Source organism: Dendrobium catenatum, unplaced genomic scaffold (genome assembly GCF_001605985.2).
Source record: "Dendrobium catenatum unplaced genomic scaffold, ASM160598v2 fragScaff_scaffold_1271, whole genome shotgun sequence".
In the NCBI taxonomy this organism is placed as follows: domain Eukaryota; kingdom Viridiplantae; phylum Streptophyta; class Magnoliopsida; order Asparagales; family Orchidaceae; genus Dendrobium; species Dendrobium catenatum.
This window is the reverse complement of record NW_021319733.1, coordinates 1,014,712-1,035,420: the sequence shown is the minus strand read 5'-3', so window position 1 is coordinate 1,035,420 and position 20,709 is coordinate 1,014,712. Positions and strand designations below refer to the sequence as shown.

Below are 20,709 nucleotides of genomic sequence, written 5' to 3'. Positions count from 1 at the left end.
AAAGCAACATCAAAGGGAAAAGGGTCACAATAAGGTAATGGAAACATATAAACGACGACCAACTGGAGGGGTTAAAATTCAATCCCAACCTTCCGGGGGAATATCTGGTGTGAAAGTTAAAACTTTTGAAAATCAAAATGCTGATAAAGGAAAGGGAATTATGGGTGCTAAACCTACTGATCAACCTAGATTAATTGGACCATGCTATAAATGCGGACTTTATGGTCACCTTTCTGCCACTTGCATGAAGAATAATCCTCCAAGAAACAATCTCATTGAAAAAGATGAAATTTAGAGGAAGAAGAAATAAATGAATCTGAATCTGAAAATGACAATGAAATAGAAAAGGTTGATGTTGAACGAGATGAAGGTGAAGAATTTTTGGTAATTCGATAAGTCTTAACTTAACAACTAAAATTGACAAAGGGGATAGGTGGCTAAGAAGAAACATATTCAAAACAACTTGCACGATCAAAGGAAAAATCTGCACTCTTATAATAGATAATGGGAGTTCTGGAAATTTTGTTTCTAAAAAACTGGTTAACAAGCTTAAAATAAAGTCAAAACCACTTGCCAAATCTTATAAAATCTCTTGGTTTAAAGAAGGGGGTGAGGTTCCAATCACTAAGCAATGTACTGTCAGTTTATCAATTGGGGGGTCTTTCAAATATCAAGTTGTTTGTGATGTAGTACCTCTTGAAGTTTGCCATATTTTGTTAGGACGACTTTGGAAATACGACCACAAAACTATTCACAATGGAGAGAAGAATACATATACTTTAATGCAAAATAATAAAGAGTTCACTCTTCATCCACAAAAACATGTGCCTAATTCGCCTGTTAAGAATAACACGATTGCCAAAATTAATTCTCCTGAATTGCTTTTAAATGCTAGTGATTTGAAACATTCTGAAGTTGATTATTTGGTTTTGGGAAAAGAAACTAATTCTACTTTTCAAATCCCTAAAGAAATGCAAGCTTTAATTGATGAGTTTTCTGACATAACTCCTAATGAGTTGCCAATCGGGTTGCCTCCTATACGAAAAATTCAACATCATATTGATCTAATTCCTGGAGCTACTTTGTCTAACCTTCCTCATTACAGAATGAGTCCATCTGAGCATGCTGAACTTTTTAAGCAAGTGACTGATTTGTTAAAAAAGGTTTGATTCAAGAAAGCTTAAGCCCTGTGCTGTGCCTGCTTTATTAACGCCAAAAAAAGATGGAACATGGAGAATTTGTGTGGATAGCAAGGCAATAAACAAAATTACCATTAAATATCGATTTCCAATTTCTAGACTGTATGACATGCTGGATATGCTAAGTGGTGCCAAAATCTTTTCTAAAATTGATTTGAGAAGTGGGTATCACCAAATAAGAATAAGACTTGAGGATAAATGGAAAACAGCTTTTAAAACTAAATAAGGTTTGTATGAATGGCTTGTGATGCCTTTTTAGCTTTCAAATGCTCCGAGTACTTTTAAAAGAACCATGAATCATGTTTTAAAATCTTTTATTGGAAAGTTTGTTGTCGTCTATTTCGACAATATTTTGATTTATAGTATTCATCCTTCTGAGCACTTAAATCATGTGAAACAAGTGTTGCAAACTTTAAGGGAACAAAAGTGATGTGATGCACGGTTGAGTTACACAAGATTATGAAAAAAAAAATTACTAGTAGCTTAACCTCTTATAAAAGCATGCGCTAATTCAAAGTTGGCTATAAAAATTCTTTGTGTTCCACTTGCTTGGGCAAAGAAATTACAAGAAAATTAACCGTACCATTTAAGCAAATACAAAGGAGAACGTAAAGTTAAAAGCTAGTAACTTGAATCCAACGATTAATACGAAGTTGTTCACCTTGAGGCCTTTCTCTCTCTTTCCTACGAAACTAGGTTGAGCAGCAGAAGAGCGTCCACGCTAGAAATGAGGTTGCCACGAGGGAGGAGCCAAGGAACGTCGTTGTTGAGAAGGAACTCGGAGGTGGAGGTGGTACGGTGGGATGATTGTTGATGATCCAAGTGTAGTCTGAAAATTGACAGTCGATGACGGACACCAGGACGGGGAGAAAGTAATCTACAATGGCGGTGTCGTGCTCAAATCCCACGTCGAAAAATGGAGATCGTAGGATGTTGTTATGACCGTAGGCGTCGAACACAAGTCCCCATTCAAGTTTAGGATCCGCCATGCAACATTGAAGTGGAGGGGGAAAGGTGTCGGCCGGCGTTGGGACTTGGGATGAGAGGGGGCGGCTAGGTTCGAAAATTATTTAGGGAGTTTTCAAGAAATCTGAAATTAACTTCAGATTTAAGTGGTTTTGGAGGGAGAATTTTGAAATTTGAATCCCAAGCTTTGATTGCAATTAATTCCTTAAAGAGGGGAATTAATGGGAGGGAGCCCAATAAGGGCCGGCGGTATGGAGGGAAGAGGGGAGAGAGCTATGTGTAGAAAAACTGAAATAGATTTCAGTTTTAATTGGGATGGGAGGGAGGTTTAATTGAAATCAATTTCAGATTTCAAAAAATAGAAGGGGTGAATTGATGGAAATCAATGGGGAGCCCAAAGAGGGGGGCCAACGGTATGGAGAGAGAGAGAGGGAGTTAGGGAAAGAGGGAGAGGGGTTTCCAAACATGAATGATGACTAGGAAAATTTTAAATAAATCCAAATCAATTTAATTTTAAATTTGAATTCATTCAAAAATTTCCATAAATGGAATTTCCAAATTTGGAAAGAATTTGAATTTTGAAATTCAAATTCCCAATAAGGCTAGGGAAGACAAGCGTGGGGGGAAGTGGTGGAGAGGGGAGTGGCCGACGGCAAGGTGGCCGGCCGGTGGAGCTAGGGTGGCCGACGGGTTGGGGCTCCAAGGGTGGCGGCACTAGTGGAGGGTTCGGCTTCTTCCAACTCTTGGAATTTGCTTGTGGTAGTTTATGGAGGAGAAGAAGAACTATGCTTGTAATTACCTAGAGAACTCACAAAGAGATCTCAAACAAAGAACTCACCAAGAGATCTTCAAGAAGGAACTCACAAAGAGAACACAAGAGCAAAATTTTTCATTCAATAATAATCAACCTCATACAAGATACAAGAGCCATATAAATAGGCTCCACATGACAACAAGTACAAAAGCCTAATATGCCCCTTGGGCTACAAAAGCAAACAAATACCCACAAGGGTAAAAATGGAAAAAATGAGTAATACATAAAATGCAAATACAAATAATCATCAGTAGTAAAGGCTCTCCATCATGGCCGTCGATCTCCGGTGTCGTCTTTGATAAACGCGTCAGAATCTCCTGTCGATGTCCCCATCAAAAAGCTTTACATCAATCTTAAAAAGTGTTCCTTCATAACTTCGAGCTTGACATTTTTGGGTTTTATTATTTCTGCTGTGGGAATAAAAGTGGATCCGATAAAAATAGAAGCAATTCAAAATTGGCCCTCCTAAAAACATAAGTGATGTGAGAGGATTTCATGGCTTAGCTTCTTTTTATAGAATATTTATTAAGAACTTCAATTCTCTGATTGCTCATATTACTGATTGCTTAAAAAAATAATATTTAGGTGGACACCTCAAGCTGAAAAAACTTTTGAAATTATTAAGGAAAAAATGAGGCAAGCTCCCATTCTTAGCTTGTCAAATTTTGAAAACATTTTTGAAGTTGATTGCGATGCTTCACATATTAGTATTGGTGTTGTGCTTAGTCAAGAGGGGAAACATGTTGCTTACTTTAGTAAAAAACTGAATGAAACTAGATCCAAATATTCTACTTATGATTTGGAGTTTTATGCTATTATCCAAGCTTTGAAATTCTGGATGTGTTATTTGATTCAAAGGGAATTTGTTTTAAATACTGATCATGAAGTACTTCATTTTTTGGGCTATCAAAAAAATTTGAATAAAAGGCATGCCAAGTGGGTTTGATTTTTGCAAGAGTATACATTTCATATCAAATATAAAGCTGATATTTTAAACAAAGTTGCTGATGGTTTAAGTAGGAGATCTCATTTGTTGGTAACTGTTTATCCAACTATCACTTCTTTTGATTTTTTGAAAGATACCTATGCAAGTGATTGTGATTTTAAGAGTATTTGAAATTCTTGTCTTGTTTTGAAACTGATAATTCTGCTCAATTTGTTATACACCAAGGTTTTTTGTTTAAGGGATCTAGACTTTGCATATCTAAAAACTCTTTAAGAGAACATGTGAAAGAGCTTCATAGTGGAGGTTTGGGTAGACATTTTGGGCAAGGGAAAACTATTGCTTTGGTAGAAGAAAAATATTTTTGGCCTCATATGAGAAAGCAAATTGCTAAGTTGGTAAAACAATGTAAAATATGTCAGGCTTTCAAGGGAACTTCACAAAATTCTGGTTTGTATACCCCTCTGTCTATTCCTAAAAAAACATTGGGAGGATATTTCAATGGATTTCATTTTGGGTTTGCCTGTTACTATTCGAAAATTTGACTCTGTTTTTGTGATGGTGGATCGCTTTAGCAAAATGACACATTTTATTCCTTGCAAGAAAACTTCTAATGCCTCTTACATTGCTGATTTATTTTTTAAAGAAATTGTTCGTCTTCACGGTATTCCACATACTTTTACTTCTGATCGGGATACTAGATTTTTGAGTCATTTTTAGAGAACACTTTGGGCAAAACTTGAGACTACTCTTCAATTTAGTATTGCATATCATCCTCAAACTGATGGGCAAATTGAAGTTGTCAATCAAATTTATTAAGGTGTCTTGCTGGAGAAAAATGGGATTTAGTCTTACCTCAAGCTGAGTTTGCTTACAATAATTTTGTTAATCGTTCCACTAGTAAAATTCCTTTTGAAATTATTTATGGACAACCTATTCTTCACATTTTAGATAGAAATTGCTTGCCTTTACCTAACAAAATTAGTGCTGAAGCTTTTGAAACTTTTGATCACATAAAGACCGTCCAATAGCAAGTCCTTGAAAAACTCCAAAAAACTAATGCTAAGTGCAAATCTGCTGCTGATAAACATCGGAGAGAGGTTATTTTCAATGAGGGTGACTTGATTATGGCTTACTTTCGTCGCCAACGATTTCCTGTTGGTACTTTTAGAAAGTTAAGCAGAAAGAGATTTGAACATTTTCGAGTGATTCGAAAATTAGGCATAAATGTCTATATGTTGGATCTACCTATTTTTGTTGGCACTTCTCCTGTATTTAATGTTTCTGACCTTTCTTTATATGAAGGAAATTCTGACGATTCTGTGGAAATTGATACTTTGCCACTCACCACTTCTATGACAAAAACTGAAGAACAGGTTGAAGATATTATTGATGTCAGAATTTCTAAAACAAGGCATGGTGAGCATAAGAGGTTCTTGGCAAAATGAAAAAATCATCCTCTGACCGACTGCACTTGGATGGACGCTAATGAACTAAAACGGCGTCATCCTGATCTTTTTCAGAAAGTTACTGAAGCTTTCTCATCTGGAGATGAGACTCTCCCACCAGCGGGGAATTGATGAATTCATAATTTTTGTATTTTCATTTATTGAGAATATTGATCATTAGTTTTTCATTTAGTTTATATTTTTTTAGCTATCCAATGAGGGAAGACATCCAATGATCATGGTAGGTTGTGATTGGGCTTTGGTAGAACTTTGATTTGCTAGCTTGTTTGGGTCCCTTGGGCTACTGCTGGTTCTCGATTTTGAGCTGGATTTGATGAAGGGAAGTGGTGGTTACTTTGGTGATGAGCTTTATTTTCTACTAGCTCATTAATGTTGAGCTGAAGTTAGTTCATTAATTGGAAGAGTTATTGAACTTTCTAGCTCATTATTCCAAAAAGGTATGCTTTAATTCAAGGATTCAATTTGGAGTGAACTTGCCTCTTCTCCTCCCCTTTGTCTTCTCGTTTTCCTGTGCTGGCTGTTTTCCCGTGCATTGCCCCTTTGGTTTCCGTGGCTGGCTGCTTGGTTCCTGTGGTTGGCTGCTTGGTTCCCGTGGGTGGCTGCTTGGTTCCCGTGGCTTCTCTTCTCTATTTTGTTGTACCGTATGGGGGTTGATGTGTTGTGACTGTTGACCTTTCATTTCCCTAAATCTAATTGGTTTAGTTGGAGGTGCTATGGCTGTTTAGTTCCCCTCTCTTTCCTATATAAAGAAGATGTTTTATGAAGGAGAAGGTTATTGAATTTTGTTGAGCTTAGTCTCTAAAAACCTAAGGGTTTTCTCTTGGAAAAGCTTGAGAGCTTTGTCCACTTCTTCTTCTTCTCCATTTCGTCTGGGCTTCTTACCTCTTTCTTCTCTCCGCAAGTTCCACTCCATTTGTATCCTTCCTCTTGAGCTTTGGAAGTATTTGTTGGCTGATTTTGGAGCATTTGCCGGATGAGTTTGGTTGGACGTTTGGACCTTCTTGCTGTGGTGGACCATCGGTTTGCTAGCCCTAAGCACATACTATACTTAACCTATATTTCGATGCATGTGAGGAAACCGTTCTATCGGTTGTTCTGAGGACAGCGTCTTTTTAATTTTCTTTTGTTTCTTTTGATCTCACTTCTCGTTTTATCCGTTGGTTTTTGTGTTTTAGATGATTGCTACTATTTGAATCGAGTTTGGTTGTAGTTTTGCCCATCGTTCTCCTTATATGTGGTTTTCTATCTAGTTTGTCTACATCAAAAATCAAATGATCTGTTCTGGAAATAATATGATATTACATGTAAGGTTGCATCTAAAATAACATTTGAACATCAACAGGAACTATTATTTGAAAGTGAGCTTGAAAAGAATCTAAATTTGAACCTAAACTAGATGTAGAATCTCAATTCAAAATAGAACTTGCACTAAATTTTAAAACAAAACAAAAAATTTTATCTAAATTTGAGTTTAAAATTGTGCTCAAACATTCATTTGTTTTAGCTCTTCATAAATTATTTTCAAATTCATTCCTCTACGATAAATTAAACATATTGGTTTGATTTTTTTTACTTGAGATCATATGAATGAGCTGAAAAAAATCTATGAAAGTTACTAACCCTTTAAAAAACATATTGAAGAATTATTAGTAAGGGTTTAACAATAAAAATATTAACTTTAATGCACCAACAAAAGCCTTCGTTGTGTCATACAAAACACAAACACCATTAATATGACTAACTTTTATTAAGAAATCCATTTTTTGTTGTAAAATCAAACAAGTAGAAGCCTTGTTGAAGCCAAATTTCCAATGTCTATTAAATGATTGTAAGCTATTATGAATATTTATCTGTGCTAAATTGTGGATAATTTTTAAATGATGAATGAATGCCTTGTTCACCTATAGCAAACCATAATATAAAAAGACACGACATTAGGAGAAAGAAAAAAAAAAGGCACAAGTTCCAAACTGCAATTTTGTTTGGAACTTCCCAAACCACACACACAAAGTGGAAGAACTAGATTCAAGTCGTCCTGATGACCATTAAACAAAATAAATGGAGAGTGGAAGTTCCCCAAATCCATTCTGGTAAAAAAGGGCTCTACAATCTCAAATAAATATATAAAGAGAAAAGCATCAAAATAGTCTCTTGACTTTTTATGAATGACCAAAATGATCCCCAACTATATTAAAGGATCATTTTGGTCCTTAAATCTTTAAAGAGGAATCAAAATAATCTCATGGTGGCACTATTTTAGTTCCTCTTTAAGGAGTTGATGGATCAAATTGATCATTTAATATATTTAATAACCATTTTTATCTTTCATAAGGAGTCAAGGGAACATTTTGATCCATTTTTCGATATCTAAAGAATAAATTTCCTATAATATTGACTAAAAACCAGGTGATTCACTAAGTCATATTTCTTATGTTCACACATGACAAAAGACACGCTGGAAATTCAGTCATAATTCATAAACTTGCACTACTTTAAACAAAAGAAAAACCAATAGAACATACACTAATTTACAGTAATTTGATAAAGTACCATAAAGAAAGATTTTATCATAATCATCATTGATGCAAATCATTTTTGTGGCAGGAAGAAAGCTCTAAGAAATCAAAATAAATATAATGTAGTGTTATAAATATAAATGTGCAGTAAACATTTGCATAACATAGCAATGAAATTAACCTCTAGCAGAGAATCTTGTACTTCTTTTGACCTGCCCATCTGTATGCGTGATAGTAGTTCCTGTTGTCTCCATCCAGTAAAAATTCGCTGCCCCTGAATGCATTTTCTACTCCTTGACTTTCTACATTCTGCCCATCTGCGATACGCATCAGAGCGATAGAAATTTCCATAATAGAAGGATAAAACATCTTTCATATCCTTGCACGCAATAAATTTCCTCACTTGAACCAGATTTTTACCAAAAATGTATAGACCAAGAAGAAAGCACTGGATCTCATCCTCACTCCATAAAGAAACTCGAGATTCAGGTAAAGGACAGCATCCTTTGCACGCATTAATCTGATTGGTGGGACACGTATATGCTTTGTTGCTGTCCAACGTACTTCCAATTCTTTCAGCTTTTAATGCTGAACTTGAAGGAGGCAAGGGGTTACTACTGAAACCATCAGCTGAGCATCTACTCACCGAAGTGTACTTGCAATAATCTTTTTGTTCTTTTTGGTTATCCTCAATGTGAACCCACATTATTGGGATGCTTAACACAGTTTTAGAAGGGAATTCAAAGGCATGAAGGTCTTGTGACTCGGCCAATATGCATGGAATTTCCGCCTGGTAATCATCTCCTAAGCAAGGGGAAAATATGGGATCTCCAAATATGTCATCAGTAGAAGCAGAAACGGGAGAAGATGGATTGCTTGAGGATGGTTGCGCAATACACTTCTCATTTTGACTTGCTAATTCCTCACTCCGGTTTACCTCAATCAGATTCATCTGCCAAGATATTGAAGAGGACAAAGAAGGTCCCATCAATGTAACTCTGATGAAAATTTGACACGACGTGATCAACAATAGCTAACATATGTCAATAAAGTTTTAACAACCCAACATTCAGCTCAGATGTCAACCATACCTGCCAATTAATCAAAATATTTCCCACTTGACCAAGTTCTCCCAAGAGAGACAATTTACATGGAACCATCCACGAATCTTATTGAAAAACAGAACTAGACAAACTTCAAACCATAATGGAAAAAACAAGGACTTATTATTCATTTAAGTTTTCAAGTGCTGCATACAATTGCGATATTGAAAAATGGTCACACATTCCAGTTCTCTATGTTTTCTCAATCAACCCAGAGGCTACATGATGTAGAACGGAATTGATGGCAGCCACCCAAAGAAAGAAGATACCAAGGTTCCTGTGGTGGTTTGAGGGTTTGAGAGGAAGTAAACATCGAGTGGTGGCTCCTTGGCATCTGGATAACAACCCATTTCGTTCTCGAACCTTTGGACAGCACATAGAAAATCTGGGACAGCAATTTGTGGTCTTTCAAAGTGCTGGACAGCAAGATATTCTTGCTGGAATAAGTGGACAGCAAGCAGAATTTCAGGAATGCAGCAGTTTTGACACTGGACAGGACCTGGACAGCAACCAAACAATAGGAGCAGCAAATTTGGACGTGTGGAAGGCTCTGGACAGCAGGTCCTCAAGCTTCCGATCCTGGACAGCAACTCACTTCAGGGGAAAACAAAAATTTGGCTGATCCGTTGAAGGGAAGGAGGTGGAGTAGGGATCCGAGCTTTCCTTGAGGCTCTCTCCTCCCAAGAATTAATTCAGGAATTGATTTAATTGGGGTGAGGGAAGGAGATGATTTGGATTTAATTCCAAAGGGAGAGTCATGATTTTTGGAAAGAAATAAAGGAGGTGGGGCCTTGAGAATTTCGGCCAAGAGAGAGAGAGAGGGGATGAGATGTCTAGGTGCAATGAATGTGGAGGAATTAAAATTAATTGAATAATCAATCTCAGATTTGTGATTGATTGCTAATTAAAGGGGCTTTCCAAACTTAGGCCATTTTATTTAGGAAGGTGTTAGAATTTCAAATTCATTTTGAATTTGAATTCAAATTCTTTCCTAAAATTCAAGTGGTTAAATATGGAATGTATTAATGAGGAATTTTAAATCCAATCCAATTAGAGATTAATGTGGATTTTGAAAACTTTCCAAAAATAGAGTTCTAAATTTGGAAAGATCTCAAAATTCAAATTTGATTGAACAATCGAGGTTTCCCAAATGCGGTTTGGTGGAAAAGGTAAGTAGGGAGGATGATTTGAAATTTTGGAGGCAAAGGGGATTGGGATATGGCCGGCTGCTAGGTTAGGGCTTGGTGGTTGTTTGGGTGGGGAGGATGGATAGCCGAGTGGGAAGGAGGGTTGATTGGCTAGGGAAGTGAATTGGTGAGGGGAGGCCTGTAGTTGGGGTGACCAGTGGGAGGAGATGGATGAAGATGACGACTAGGAGCAATAAGAAGGAACAAAAAACAAAGAAATAAAATATTAAAGATGCAACTGCGAGCCCGGACACATCCTGCGGCTGACGGGTACTACGTTGCCCTTCTCCAATGGACTTCACGCCACGAGCCCGGACCCATCCTGCGGTTGGTGGAAACTCTGATTCCCTCCCATAGGAATCTCACCCAAGTTCTCTCCAAAGAACACAAGTGCAAAGAAAATTTTATTTCTTAATAACTCATCATCCCTAATACAATAGCAAGAGCCTCTATATATAGGCTTTAAAAGAAATTAAAAGACAACTTTGCCCCTTGGGCTTACATAAGACAATACTCTTAAATAAGGGTAAAAACGACAAATGTAAAACTAAATCAAAATACAATTAATAAACTAATAAAAAAGGAGTGATCTAAACCGTAGATTTTCGTCTCTTCTTTTGATTAACGTCCACCGTCGGATGTCCGCATCACTACAACTTAAACATATGTGAACCTATTATCACATAGATAGACTAAATTCTCATAATGAAAGCAAAAGAGCATAAGGTTGCATCTGACATGAAAACAAACCAATGAAACAGCATTTTTCGGAACCATGCACCACACATATGCTTTAGGAACTTTAAGAGAATGGCTAAATACATTTAAGAAAATATCATAGAAGAAAATGTAAGAAAAATGTATGCACTTGTGCAGTAAGCAACTATTCTGCATTCTCCCTATCACACCCCATTTTGACCCCATACAATCAATTTAGAGTGTAATGGACAAAGAAAATATGAACAAACATTCTTCTTACTTACACCCATTCTGAAACACTGATATCAAAATCAAATGAGTAAGAAGTAGCATATTCAAATTATCCCAACATATCTAATCATATCAAGATTTATACTTCAAAACAAAAAGCATATGAAATATACCTCAAATAAAAAGCACATCTCAATTGAAATACAAAGTTTTACTAAAATTTTTGAAATTTAACTACAATACCGAAAAGTTTGTACAGTTCCTAATCAAATACACTCAAAGTGTATGTACACAAAAGAGTGATCAACTGTCATGACTACTACCCCACTGGATCATTCCCCTTTCTTGCAATACAACTACTACTAATGGGCTAGAGCTCAATAAAATATATGAGCAATATATAAGAAATAATAATTGACAATTGATTTAAAACACATATAAATTTCATAGTGGTCATAAGAAATGCATAACATCATTTTCTGTCTTGTTTACTATTCAACACATTTATACAAGTCATATAATAGTTATGAGCTTTTGCACCCTTCAAGCTTTCTAATTCAAAGTTGGGTCAAAACTCTCAACTTTTAGAATTGAAGCTGATCTCATGATGCAAGCAAAAATTAGGAGGAAGCCCCTAATTTTTGCAAGCAAAAACTCAAGCTTCCTAAGAAATAGAAATTACACAAAAATTCTCAAAACTAGACAAAATACCACGAAATAGAACTTTTATAAGATAAAATGACTCTTACAAATTTTGACATAAAATTAAACACCTAAACTTGCATTCCATCCATCGAGAAGAAAGATACTGGTGAGGTGGACACTTGTGGATAGAAGAAGGAGATAAGAAGTCAAGACGAAGGAGGAGGACAAGCTTGCAAGCTTTCCTAGGAGAAGAGATGAATGGAACAAGCTCGCAAGCTTTTCCACGAAGAAACCCGTAGGTTTTGTCTTCCAAAAATCACATTATATCTTCTCTTTTTTTTTTTTAAGAAAGGAAGACTCACAACCTAACGCTCTGATGCCAAATTGATGCAAGAAAAAATTAGGAAGACCCCCTAATTTTTGCAAGCAAATACAAATGCTCTTCCTAGGATATAAAAAAAGGATACAAAGACACTTTTAAAATAACATAAAACAACAACTTTATAACATATAAAAAGGCTCTTATAAGTTTTGACGCTTACAAACGCAAAATAAAAACATACACTTAAACTTGCTTTTTCTTGAGAAGAAAGATACAAGTGGAAGGGAACTTGCTGAGAGACGAAAGAGATAAGAAGACGATATGAAAGGAGGAGAGATCGTAAGCTTTCCTAGAAGAGGAGTAGAAGAGGTGGAACAAGCTAGCAAGCCTTTCCAAGGAAACCTGCAGGTTTAGCGCCAAAAATTTATTTCATAGCATCCTTTTTTAATACAAAACACCTACTATTTATAAAAGAGAACGGGGAGCAAAACAGCCACATAAAACCTTCATCCAAACCAACCATGTAAGGGGAAGAGGAAGGGCAATAGTTAACATAAAATAGCTCCCAAAAATCAGCACAGGAAACGGAATGGAGAAGCCACAGATCAGCTCAGGAAATGGAATGGAGAAGCCACGGGAACACAGCCAGGAAATCTTAATCATATTTTTTAATCATATAAATACGTTAAAAAATTGCGGGTGAATAGTGAGACGACATATTTGACGTCGCACTGTTCCCCCATCACCCGATTAGTAATTTTTTTGGCTTTCAAATGGAGCAAATCAGCTACGTCTTATAGCCGTTTGAAGTTTCGCTGGAGATGCTCTTAAGATTTATAGATAGAAAAAGGTAGCCAATGACCAACCTTAATCATATTATAATGCAGGTGCGATAGGATAATATGGAGGAGTGCAAGGAAGAAAAATAGGAAAGGATGGTGAAAGAGAAATTCTCGATATTCCATTTCATATTAACAAAACTACTTATGACACGTATCAGACGAAAAAGTTCCAAAACTTAAAGTATCTATAAAAAGAAAAAAAATAGATGCATGCATGATTTAAAAAATGAATTCGAACTCTCCAATACCTCCATCTATTGTACATAAAATAAATTAGTACATACAAATTGAATAAAGATAACAACAGCAACTAAAAGTAATATTTGTTAAAGAAAGTTTGTTTAGAAAAAATACAATATATTTTCTCTTTTACCAGCTTTGGTCAAGGAAAGTATCAGCCTACTCAATATGCTTAGGGAGTAAGAAAATAAACACATAAAAATACATTAATTCCTTTACTTCTATATGAGAAACATAAACCGCATAATCTTCACCTCCCCCATCTCCAAATTCAAAGATATGAAAAAACAGAAGAAAGAAAAAAAATGAAAAGAAAATAACACTAATTTTGTTGTCCTATTTCCATTTAGGCAAATTTGGTTGCTTGCAAATAGAAAACCTATCCTATAAAATGAGCATTGGGAGATTCCACCGTTTAGTTTAATGAAAATCTAACTTTGGTTTTAAACGTCACAAATGTTCCTTTCATGCAAAAAAAAGAGAGAAAAAGAAAAAAATCAAGACTCTCAAAATAACCGTCAATCAAACAGTAGATTTGAAATTGATAATACCACTACCTCCAAATTCCAACCATACAGGTTGAAATAGTTTTAGGTTCCAAAAAACATGGTTTGTAATTCCTGGTAGTTTTTGATATGCAGCCAAACAAATAAGCCTTTAAGTAGCTCTGCCGAGGTTAGTCATAAGTCTTATAGTTCAAATTTTCAAGTTTGAACCGGTAAATAAGCGGGTTAAAAGGTTTCATCGCAAAAAATAAGGGTGCAAGATTTATTTCTTTAAACATACTTCAGAATATATATTCAATAATTCATCAAACCGCCACAAGACTTTGCATTATGCTTGATATACATGGATAAATGCATAAATAGGCTAGACCTAATGTCCCTGTACATATTGAAAAATGCAGACGCAGCATGCCTTGTAAGTAATTGCATATGCGCATATTACTTGTGACAGGTAGTTGTATGAGCCCACATCTTAGTTTACCATCTACGTGAATAATCACTGATGGAATTAAGATACTAGACATGCCACGAACATGCATATTACTTTTGAAATGTAGTTGTCTACTTAAGATATGGCATAAGTTCTACTCTAAAAAATTATGACGCTTTGCATTCAACAGGTTAGGTATCCAACGGAAAAGAGGTAAATCCTAATGGCTCTATAAACGATACAACTTTTAGATACCAAATCTCGGTTTAAAGAAATAAATATTTTTTTATCAATCTAATAAATCATTTCCGGGGATCATATTTGAACTGCATAATTGTATGATTTTTTCAACGAGTTTTGATTTGATTTTTGATCATACAGATTTAATTTATATCAATTTTGTGCTTGTTACTTTAAGAAAAATGTCGGGAACGATATTTTTTCTAAGGTTGGTAGATTTTAACAATTCAAATTTTTAAAAATTTAAAAAAAAAAATCTAATTTTATATTTGAATTGCAACGCAACAGAGAGAATTGCGACTGGATTGCTTTGCCGCTTTTGTAGAAATGTCTCAGATCACTGTAGGAGATTCTAATTCTACTCTATTTTCAAATATTTTGATTTTAACAGTTTGATTCACCCCAAAACTGATTTTATTGCATTTTCCCCATATTTATTGAACTTTTATCGCACAAGCCTTTTTATCGAATGGATTATCCAGGGCATTTTGACCGTAACATTTATTGAATTTTATCAGATAAAATAGAAATTGCTACATTTTGTACTAATTCTACTTATTGAATAATTAATTTTTTTTTACTGTGAGCATATTTTTAATACAATCATTGGAAATAAATGTTGCTATGTGATTGAGTAATAAATGGTCACTATTATTGTTATAGTACTGTGATAATAATATATGTGAGGACAAGTAAAAACAAGTTTCAATAACGTTGGCTCGATACTGATTGAAGTATTGAACTATACAAGATGGTGTGCCGACCAGAGCCCCCATGGGGTCCTGGTTGGGTACCCATTGGGTACCCACGCTCTGCGCTGGCGGGCTTTGCCCACTCACACCCACCTATGGTGACTTTCCGGATGTCATACACACCCACACCCACCCACTTTCCAAGCTTATTGAATGCAGTCTGCCATAGAATAATGGCCTTGAGGTTTTTTGTCATTTTCTCTGACTGCAAACGTTCAAGCCACATATCAAAATTTATCATGGTTGTGATGCGGTTCGGTGTTGCGCACTGTTTAGTAAGGATTATTATAATATAATGCATGTATTTAATGATTAGTAATGTAAATTGGTTCTCCTCTGATGTTGAGTACCCACCCACGAGGCTATGGGCGTACCCATACCCATCCATGCCCATTGGGTATGTGTGGGTACATAGGTGGGTGTGGATATGGGTACCCAATGCAGGGCACTATCCTTTAAATATTGTGGTTTGATGTTATCATCTACTGATTCATGCAATGCATTGATTGGGACATATAATGAGATAATTATTATACCGACGGATAAAAAGTGACAACTCTGTTTACTAAGCCAACAATTTACTGATACTGATACGATACTAAAAAAAGTAAAAAAACATCAATTAAGTCATAACTTCTCGCTTTTTTAGTGTGACTACTAAAATACACAAATTTATTGTTACTGCATTATTTTATTGCTCTTGTAACTGATTTTACTGTTACCAATATGAAAATTGATATTGTTTTACAATAATGATTCACTATATTGATACTAAGTATATGACATATCGAACATGTAATATATTGAACATGAAACATGTTAGATAGCATGTGTACATTATTCTAGGGTTTTACTGTATTGATCTAATTTCGATAGCCATTATTGATCTTTTGATTTTACCGCTTTATATGATTTCTCTACTGATTGATAGTACTGATATGACGGTTATTTTAGTGATTCAACACTCATACTAGTTTATCGATTCCTTCATTGTACTGCTTTACTAATTTTTGTATAGCATTGCTTTACTGATTACGGTTTTTACTATTACTGCATGTTTGTTTTATTATTTCTGCATTGATTCATAACCATATTAATGCTACTGCTATGATTTGATTATTGAGATGCATATTACTAATTTGTCATCCTTTGAGTTCAGTTGTAGGATTGGTTTCTTGTTGGGCTCAGTTGTAGGATTGGTTTCTTGTTGGGCTCTTGAGCTCATTATATATGGCTAAATAATTTCATATCAGGGCAAGAAAAATGAGCGAGAGATTGACCAGTATCCTTCAGATTTAATTTCTTGTTATTTTAACTATTATTTTGAATTCAGTGCTGAATAGTTGTGATATGATTGTATAAATTCTGAGTATTCTATATGATTTTTAGGAAATAAATATAGTTATATATATTAATGTTTTGATTGATAGTTTTATTTTTATTGATATTTATATTGATAAAAGAGATTATATAGCTTTAGTTGTTATATATTAAAGATAAAATAATAATTCTTTCAAATTAGATTTTGTAGAGTCACACCTAAGGGATGGAAGGCATGGACAACAGTAAGAAAGGGACTTCTTGGAAGGATTGCATCAATCAATTGGCTGACTAGATGAAAAGGAGGATAGAGTGCAGGTCTTGCTCGTACTTACTAGATGCTTGCTTCTGAGGCAGGAAGAAAGACGGACAGGAACTAAAGAAGGTTTGGCACTAGCTAGAAGAGAGCTAGCGGTGCAAGAAGAGGACAACTGATGACTGGAAGAAGACTTGGCGAGCAGCTAGAAGAGGAGGAACTAGAGGAGGAGGTTGCTCATGTTGTGGGAGGAGAAGAGAGGTACTGGCGGAGGAAAGAACAACCATGTATGGTTATTGGGGAAGGAGGACCACCACCTGGAAGTCATTCCAGGATACATAAAAGAACAAGATAGAAAATCAATTTCTAAAATTTTATTTCTAATAAAAAAAACTCCTTACAATAGAAAAAGGAGGCTCTATTTATAAGAATTGAGCTCCTCGATGACTATGATAGGATAAGAGTTAATCCTACTAATGACTAGGATAACTAACAATAGAATAAAACATTAAAAAACCCAAAGTTGGCTAACTGCTAAACCCTTTTGGTTAAACCAACTGGCCTTGTTAGCATTGCATCATTCTCCTCGACTAGAAGAGGCTTTAGGATAATCTGAAGCCATAACTATTGGATAAGATCTTGGACGTTTGCTGGTGGTTCTTGCTACTTCTGATCAACAACCCCAAAAGCCAACCTATGGTCGGCTTCCTTGCAAGTTTGTAAGAAGAGGGACTATAACACCATTTCATGATTGGTTTCTGTTGGTTTGATTTATTCTCTAATAGATAGAAGCATCACTAGTTGTGCTTCTTTGTGAAAGGAATAGATGTTTTTGAACTCATCATGCTATTCACAAATAGATGTTTTTGAACTCATCATGCTTAGTCCGATGATCGTCTTACAAGGGCGTCCAAGAAGAAGGTGACAAATGTCCACAGGAATAACATCACACTAAACTTGTTCTTGTAATTGGCCCTCAATGGAAAATGAAACAAGACACTATTTTCTGACATTTATTTCATTGCCTTTCTTGAGCCACGAAAGTTGATATAATATTGGATGTGGAGTGGTAGGAAGGTTCAATTTTTTGACCATAAGGGTGAATACCATAATTTCATAACTTCCAAGATTTATCACCAAATTGCATACCATGTCATGTACTGTGCATATTGTTCAAAAAAGATTGTGATGTAGCTATTCATTCTCTTTTTCATATTAAATGTTTAAAAAACGCCGACCACCAACAAATATCCTTCATCTGCATGTAAGTGTTGTTCTTCTATTACCTCGTCAGATTATTATTGTGTTCGAAGGTTGGTTTCGCTCAGTGCTTCTTCCACCACAATCATGATGTATCGTGGAGGACAATTGGCTACAATGTCCAAAATCTTGACATTTAAAATACATACGTGAGGACAGGGAGGCGGAAGCTGTGGTTGAAGGGGCTAAAGCTCGAACATCAAAAATTCTTGCATTTTCTAGTATTTTTGTCATCCACAACAGCAGGTGTCAGAGGTGGTTTTAAACATGGTCGCCTACTAAAATGGGTTTTTTTGTTATTTTTTACTTTTCTACTCTAAAGGAGAGGTTGATGATGTTTTTGATAGTCCAATATGGCTGAAGCTACACCACGTTGGCGATGGAAGGGTTTAAACCTCCAATAAACCGTGCTATAGTACTTTCTTCGGGTTCCACCAAGTTGCATTTAAGCATTGGTTGTTTGAATTCAACCGTATTACTCCCCATCTAGAATTCTTGTTGTTGAAAATGGTACAAGCGAAGGAACATATCCTGCAGGTAGAGGGCCGACAAGATTTTTTGTTACATTTCCTTCTTCATCTTGTCCTAAGAGTTGATCTTGGTTCTCCCCTCTCATTGTCTTGTGCGCTTCAAGTTCTCCCACCACAAAGATTGTTGCCTTTTAATTTGATTGCTACCAGTTTTACGCAAGAGGTACTTCTTTATATTCAAGAATTCTTTCTACAGTGTGAAGCCAATTAAGAAATTCATCATGGTCCAATCTTCTTTCAAAATCCGGAATATCGATCTTAATGCCGAAGTCGCGAGGCAGTCTTCTTGGTTCACGTCGATAGTAGCGAAAAGGTGAGTTTTCTTCTCCACTAGAAACTTCTTGATGAAAAGATTATCTTCCTCCATTTGACAATCTTCATCATTCCAGCGTTCTATTGGATGATGAAGCTCCATCACTACAAGCCTTTCTTCAAGTTGGTGAATCTCCCTTTGCAAGCCTTCCATAGAGGATTCTTAAATTGGTCAATTTTCTAGCTTTCAAATAATGGTCAAGCAACATCCTTGGTCCTTAGGGTATCAACAACAAGGGAAGGCTCAGATTTTAAGACAAGATCTGAAGTTGGTTCCAAGCTTTGTGTAAAGCCAAAATTAAAGAAGGAAATGCTCATACTTGTTAACGGCGAATGGCGCACCATGGCGCAAAGGTCCTATTTGAGCCATGGCGCATATCGCACAGCACAGCGCACACCATTTTAAACATGTCGCAAATTATAAAATAATAAGCATGAATATGAAATATTATTAAATTGAAAGATAAACTATCATAATAACAAGCAAACAACGACAATACAAATAAATAACAACCCAACATAATTTCAATTCCAATAAGTAGTCAATCTTTATACAACTAAAATATATTTAAATGAAAGCAAATAGCATTAAAAAGATAATAATATGCAATCTAACATTTATCTTAATTCTTTTAATATATTTAAAAATTAGAAAATATATTATCTAAAAAAATATATAAAAAATATTTATAATTACAGTAAAAAAAATTTAAAACAAATGGCGCACGCTATTTTGCGCCGTACGCCATGCGCCATGGCGCGCATGTGGCGCAAATAGCGCGCGCCATTTTGAATGTTTGCGCCACGCCATATACATGGCGCCGTAGGTGCACCGCGCCGCGCCGCGTGCCATGGCACGCGCTATTTTGTGCCATTGACATCTATGGAAATGATACCATTATGTTTTTTTAGTATAATTTTGATCATTTGTATGCTCCCCATTTTTGTAAGTGTTAGAATCAACAAAAGATGATTTATTCAACTTTGGTTAAGCCTTGAAGCATTTTGAGTATTTATGACAAACAATTTTTAAAGAAAAATAATAAAAAGGCAGCCTTCTACTAATAATTACATGTAGATGGACCAATCTAAATCTCATTTTTTAAAGGTATAGTATGATGCCAGTGCTAACAAGACATGTTGGTTCAACCAAACAGTTTAGCGATCAACCCAATTTGAATTTTTTTTATATTTTATCCTATTGATAGTTATCTCAGTCATCAATATGATTAGCTCTTATCTTATCCTAGTCATCAAGGGGCTCAATTCTTATAAATAGAGCCTCCTCCTTCTACTGTAAGGAGTTTTTTTATTAGAAATAAAATTTTAGAAATTAGTTTTTTGTCTTTGTACTTTTTTATATCCTGGAATGACTTCCAAGTGGTGGCTGCTCATCCTCCTTCCCCAATAGTTCATTCTTCTGTCGGTTACTCTCTTCTCTTCTCTTCTCTTCTCACAACATCAGCAACCTCCTCCTCCAATTCTCCCTCTTCCAGCCGCCCGCCAAGTCTTCTTCCATCCATCGGTTGTGCTCCTCCTGCACCGCCAACCCTCTTCTAGCCAACGCCAACCCTTCTCTCCTGACCCAGAAGTCGACAACCTACAAGTACCTGCAAGACCTGCTCTCTATCCCCCTTCTTCTCTTCTTTCAGCCATCGTTTCTACCTTCCAACTGACTAAATGATTGTTGTAATCCTTCCAAGAAATCCATTTGTTGTTGTTTTCCATGTAATCTAACCTCTAGAACAACCCAACCAGCAAGCAGCTAGAAGTATTTCTTCCCTTCCTGCTGACATTTTGTATCTCTCAGCACTTCGGCAAGGGCTTTCAACCCTCCTCACAACAATTGTCCTTCTCCTCCCTCAAGAAAGTGGTAGTTTAGAGAAATTTGAATTTTGCAATCCTCAATAACACCTCTAATAAATAG

The 20,709-nt window shown here is 35.8% G+C and overlaps 1 protein-coding gene across 2 annotated transcripts in view; it reads right to left on the bottom strand.

Moving 5' to 3' along the window:
- The window catches only part of LOC110100839, a 31,135-nt gene that overhangs the window by 7,217 nt on the left and 3,209 nt on the right, over positions 1–20,709 (bottom strand). For both annotated transcript variants that reach the window (XM_028699396.1, XM_028699397.1), the window contains exon 3: positions 8,089–8,859. In XM_028699396.1, the coding sequence (XP_028555229.1) occupies positions 8,089–8,859 (771 nt within the window). The remainder of the gene's footprint in view (positions 1–8,088; positions 8,860–20,709) is intronic.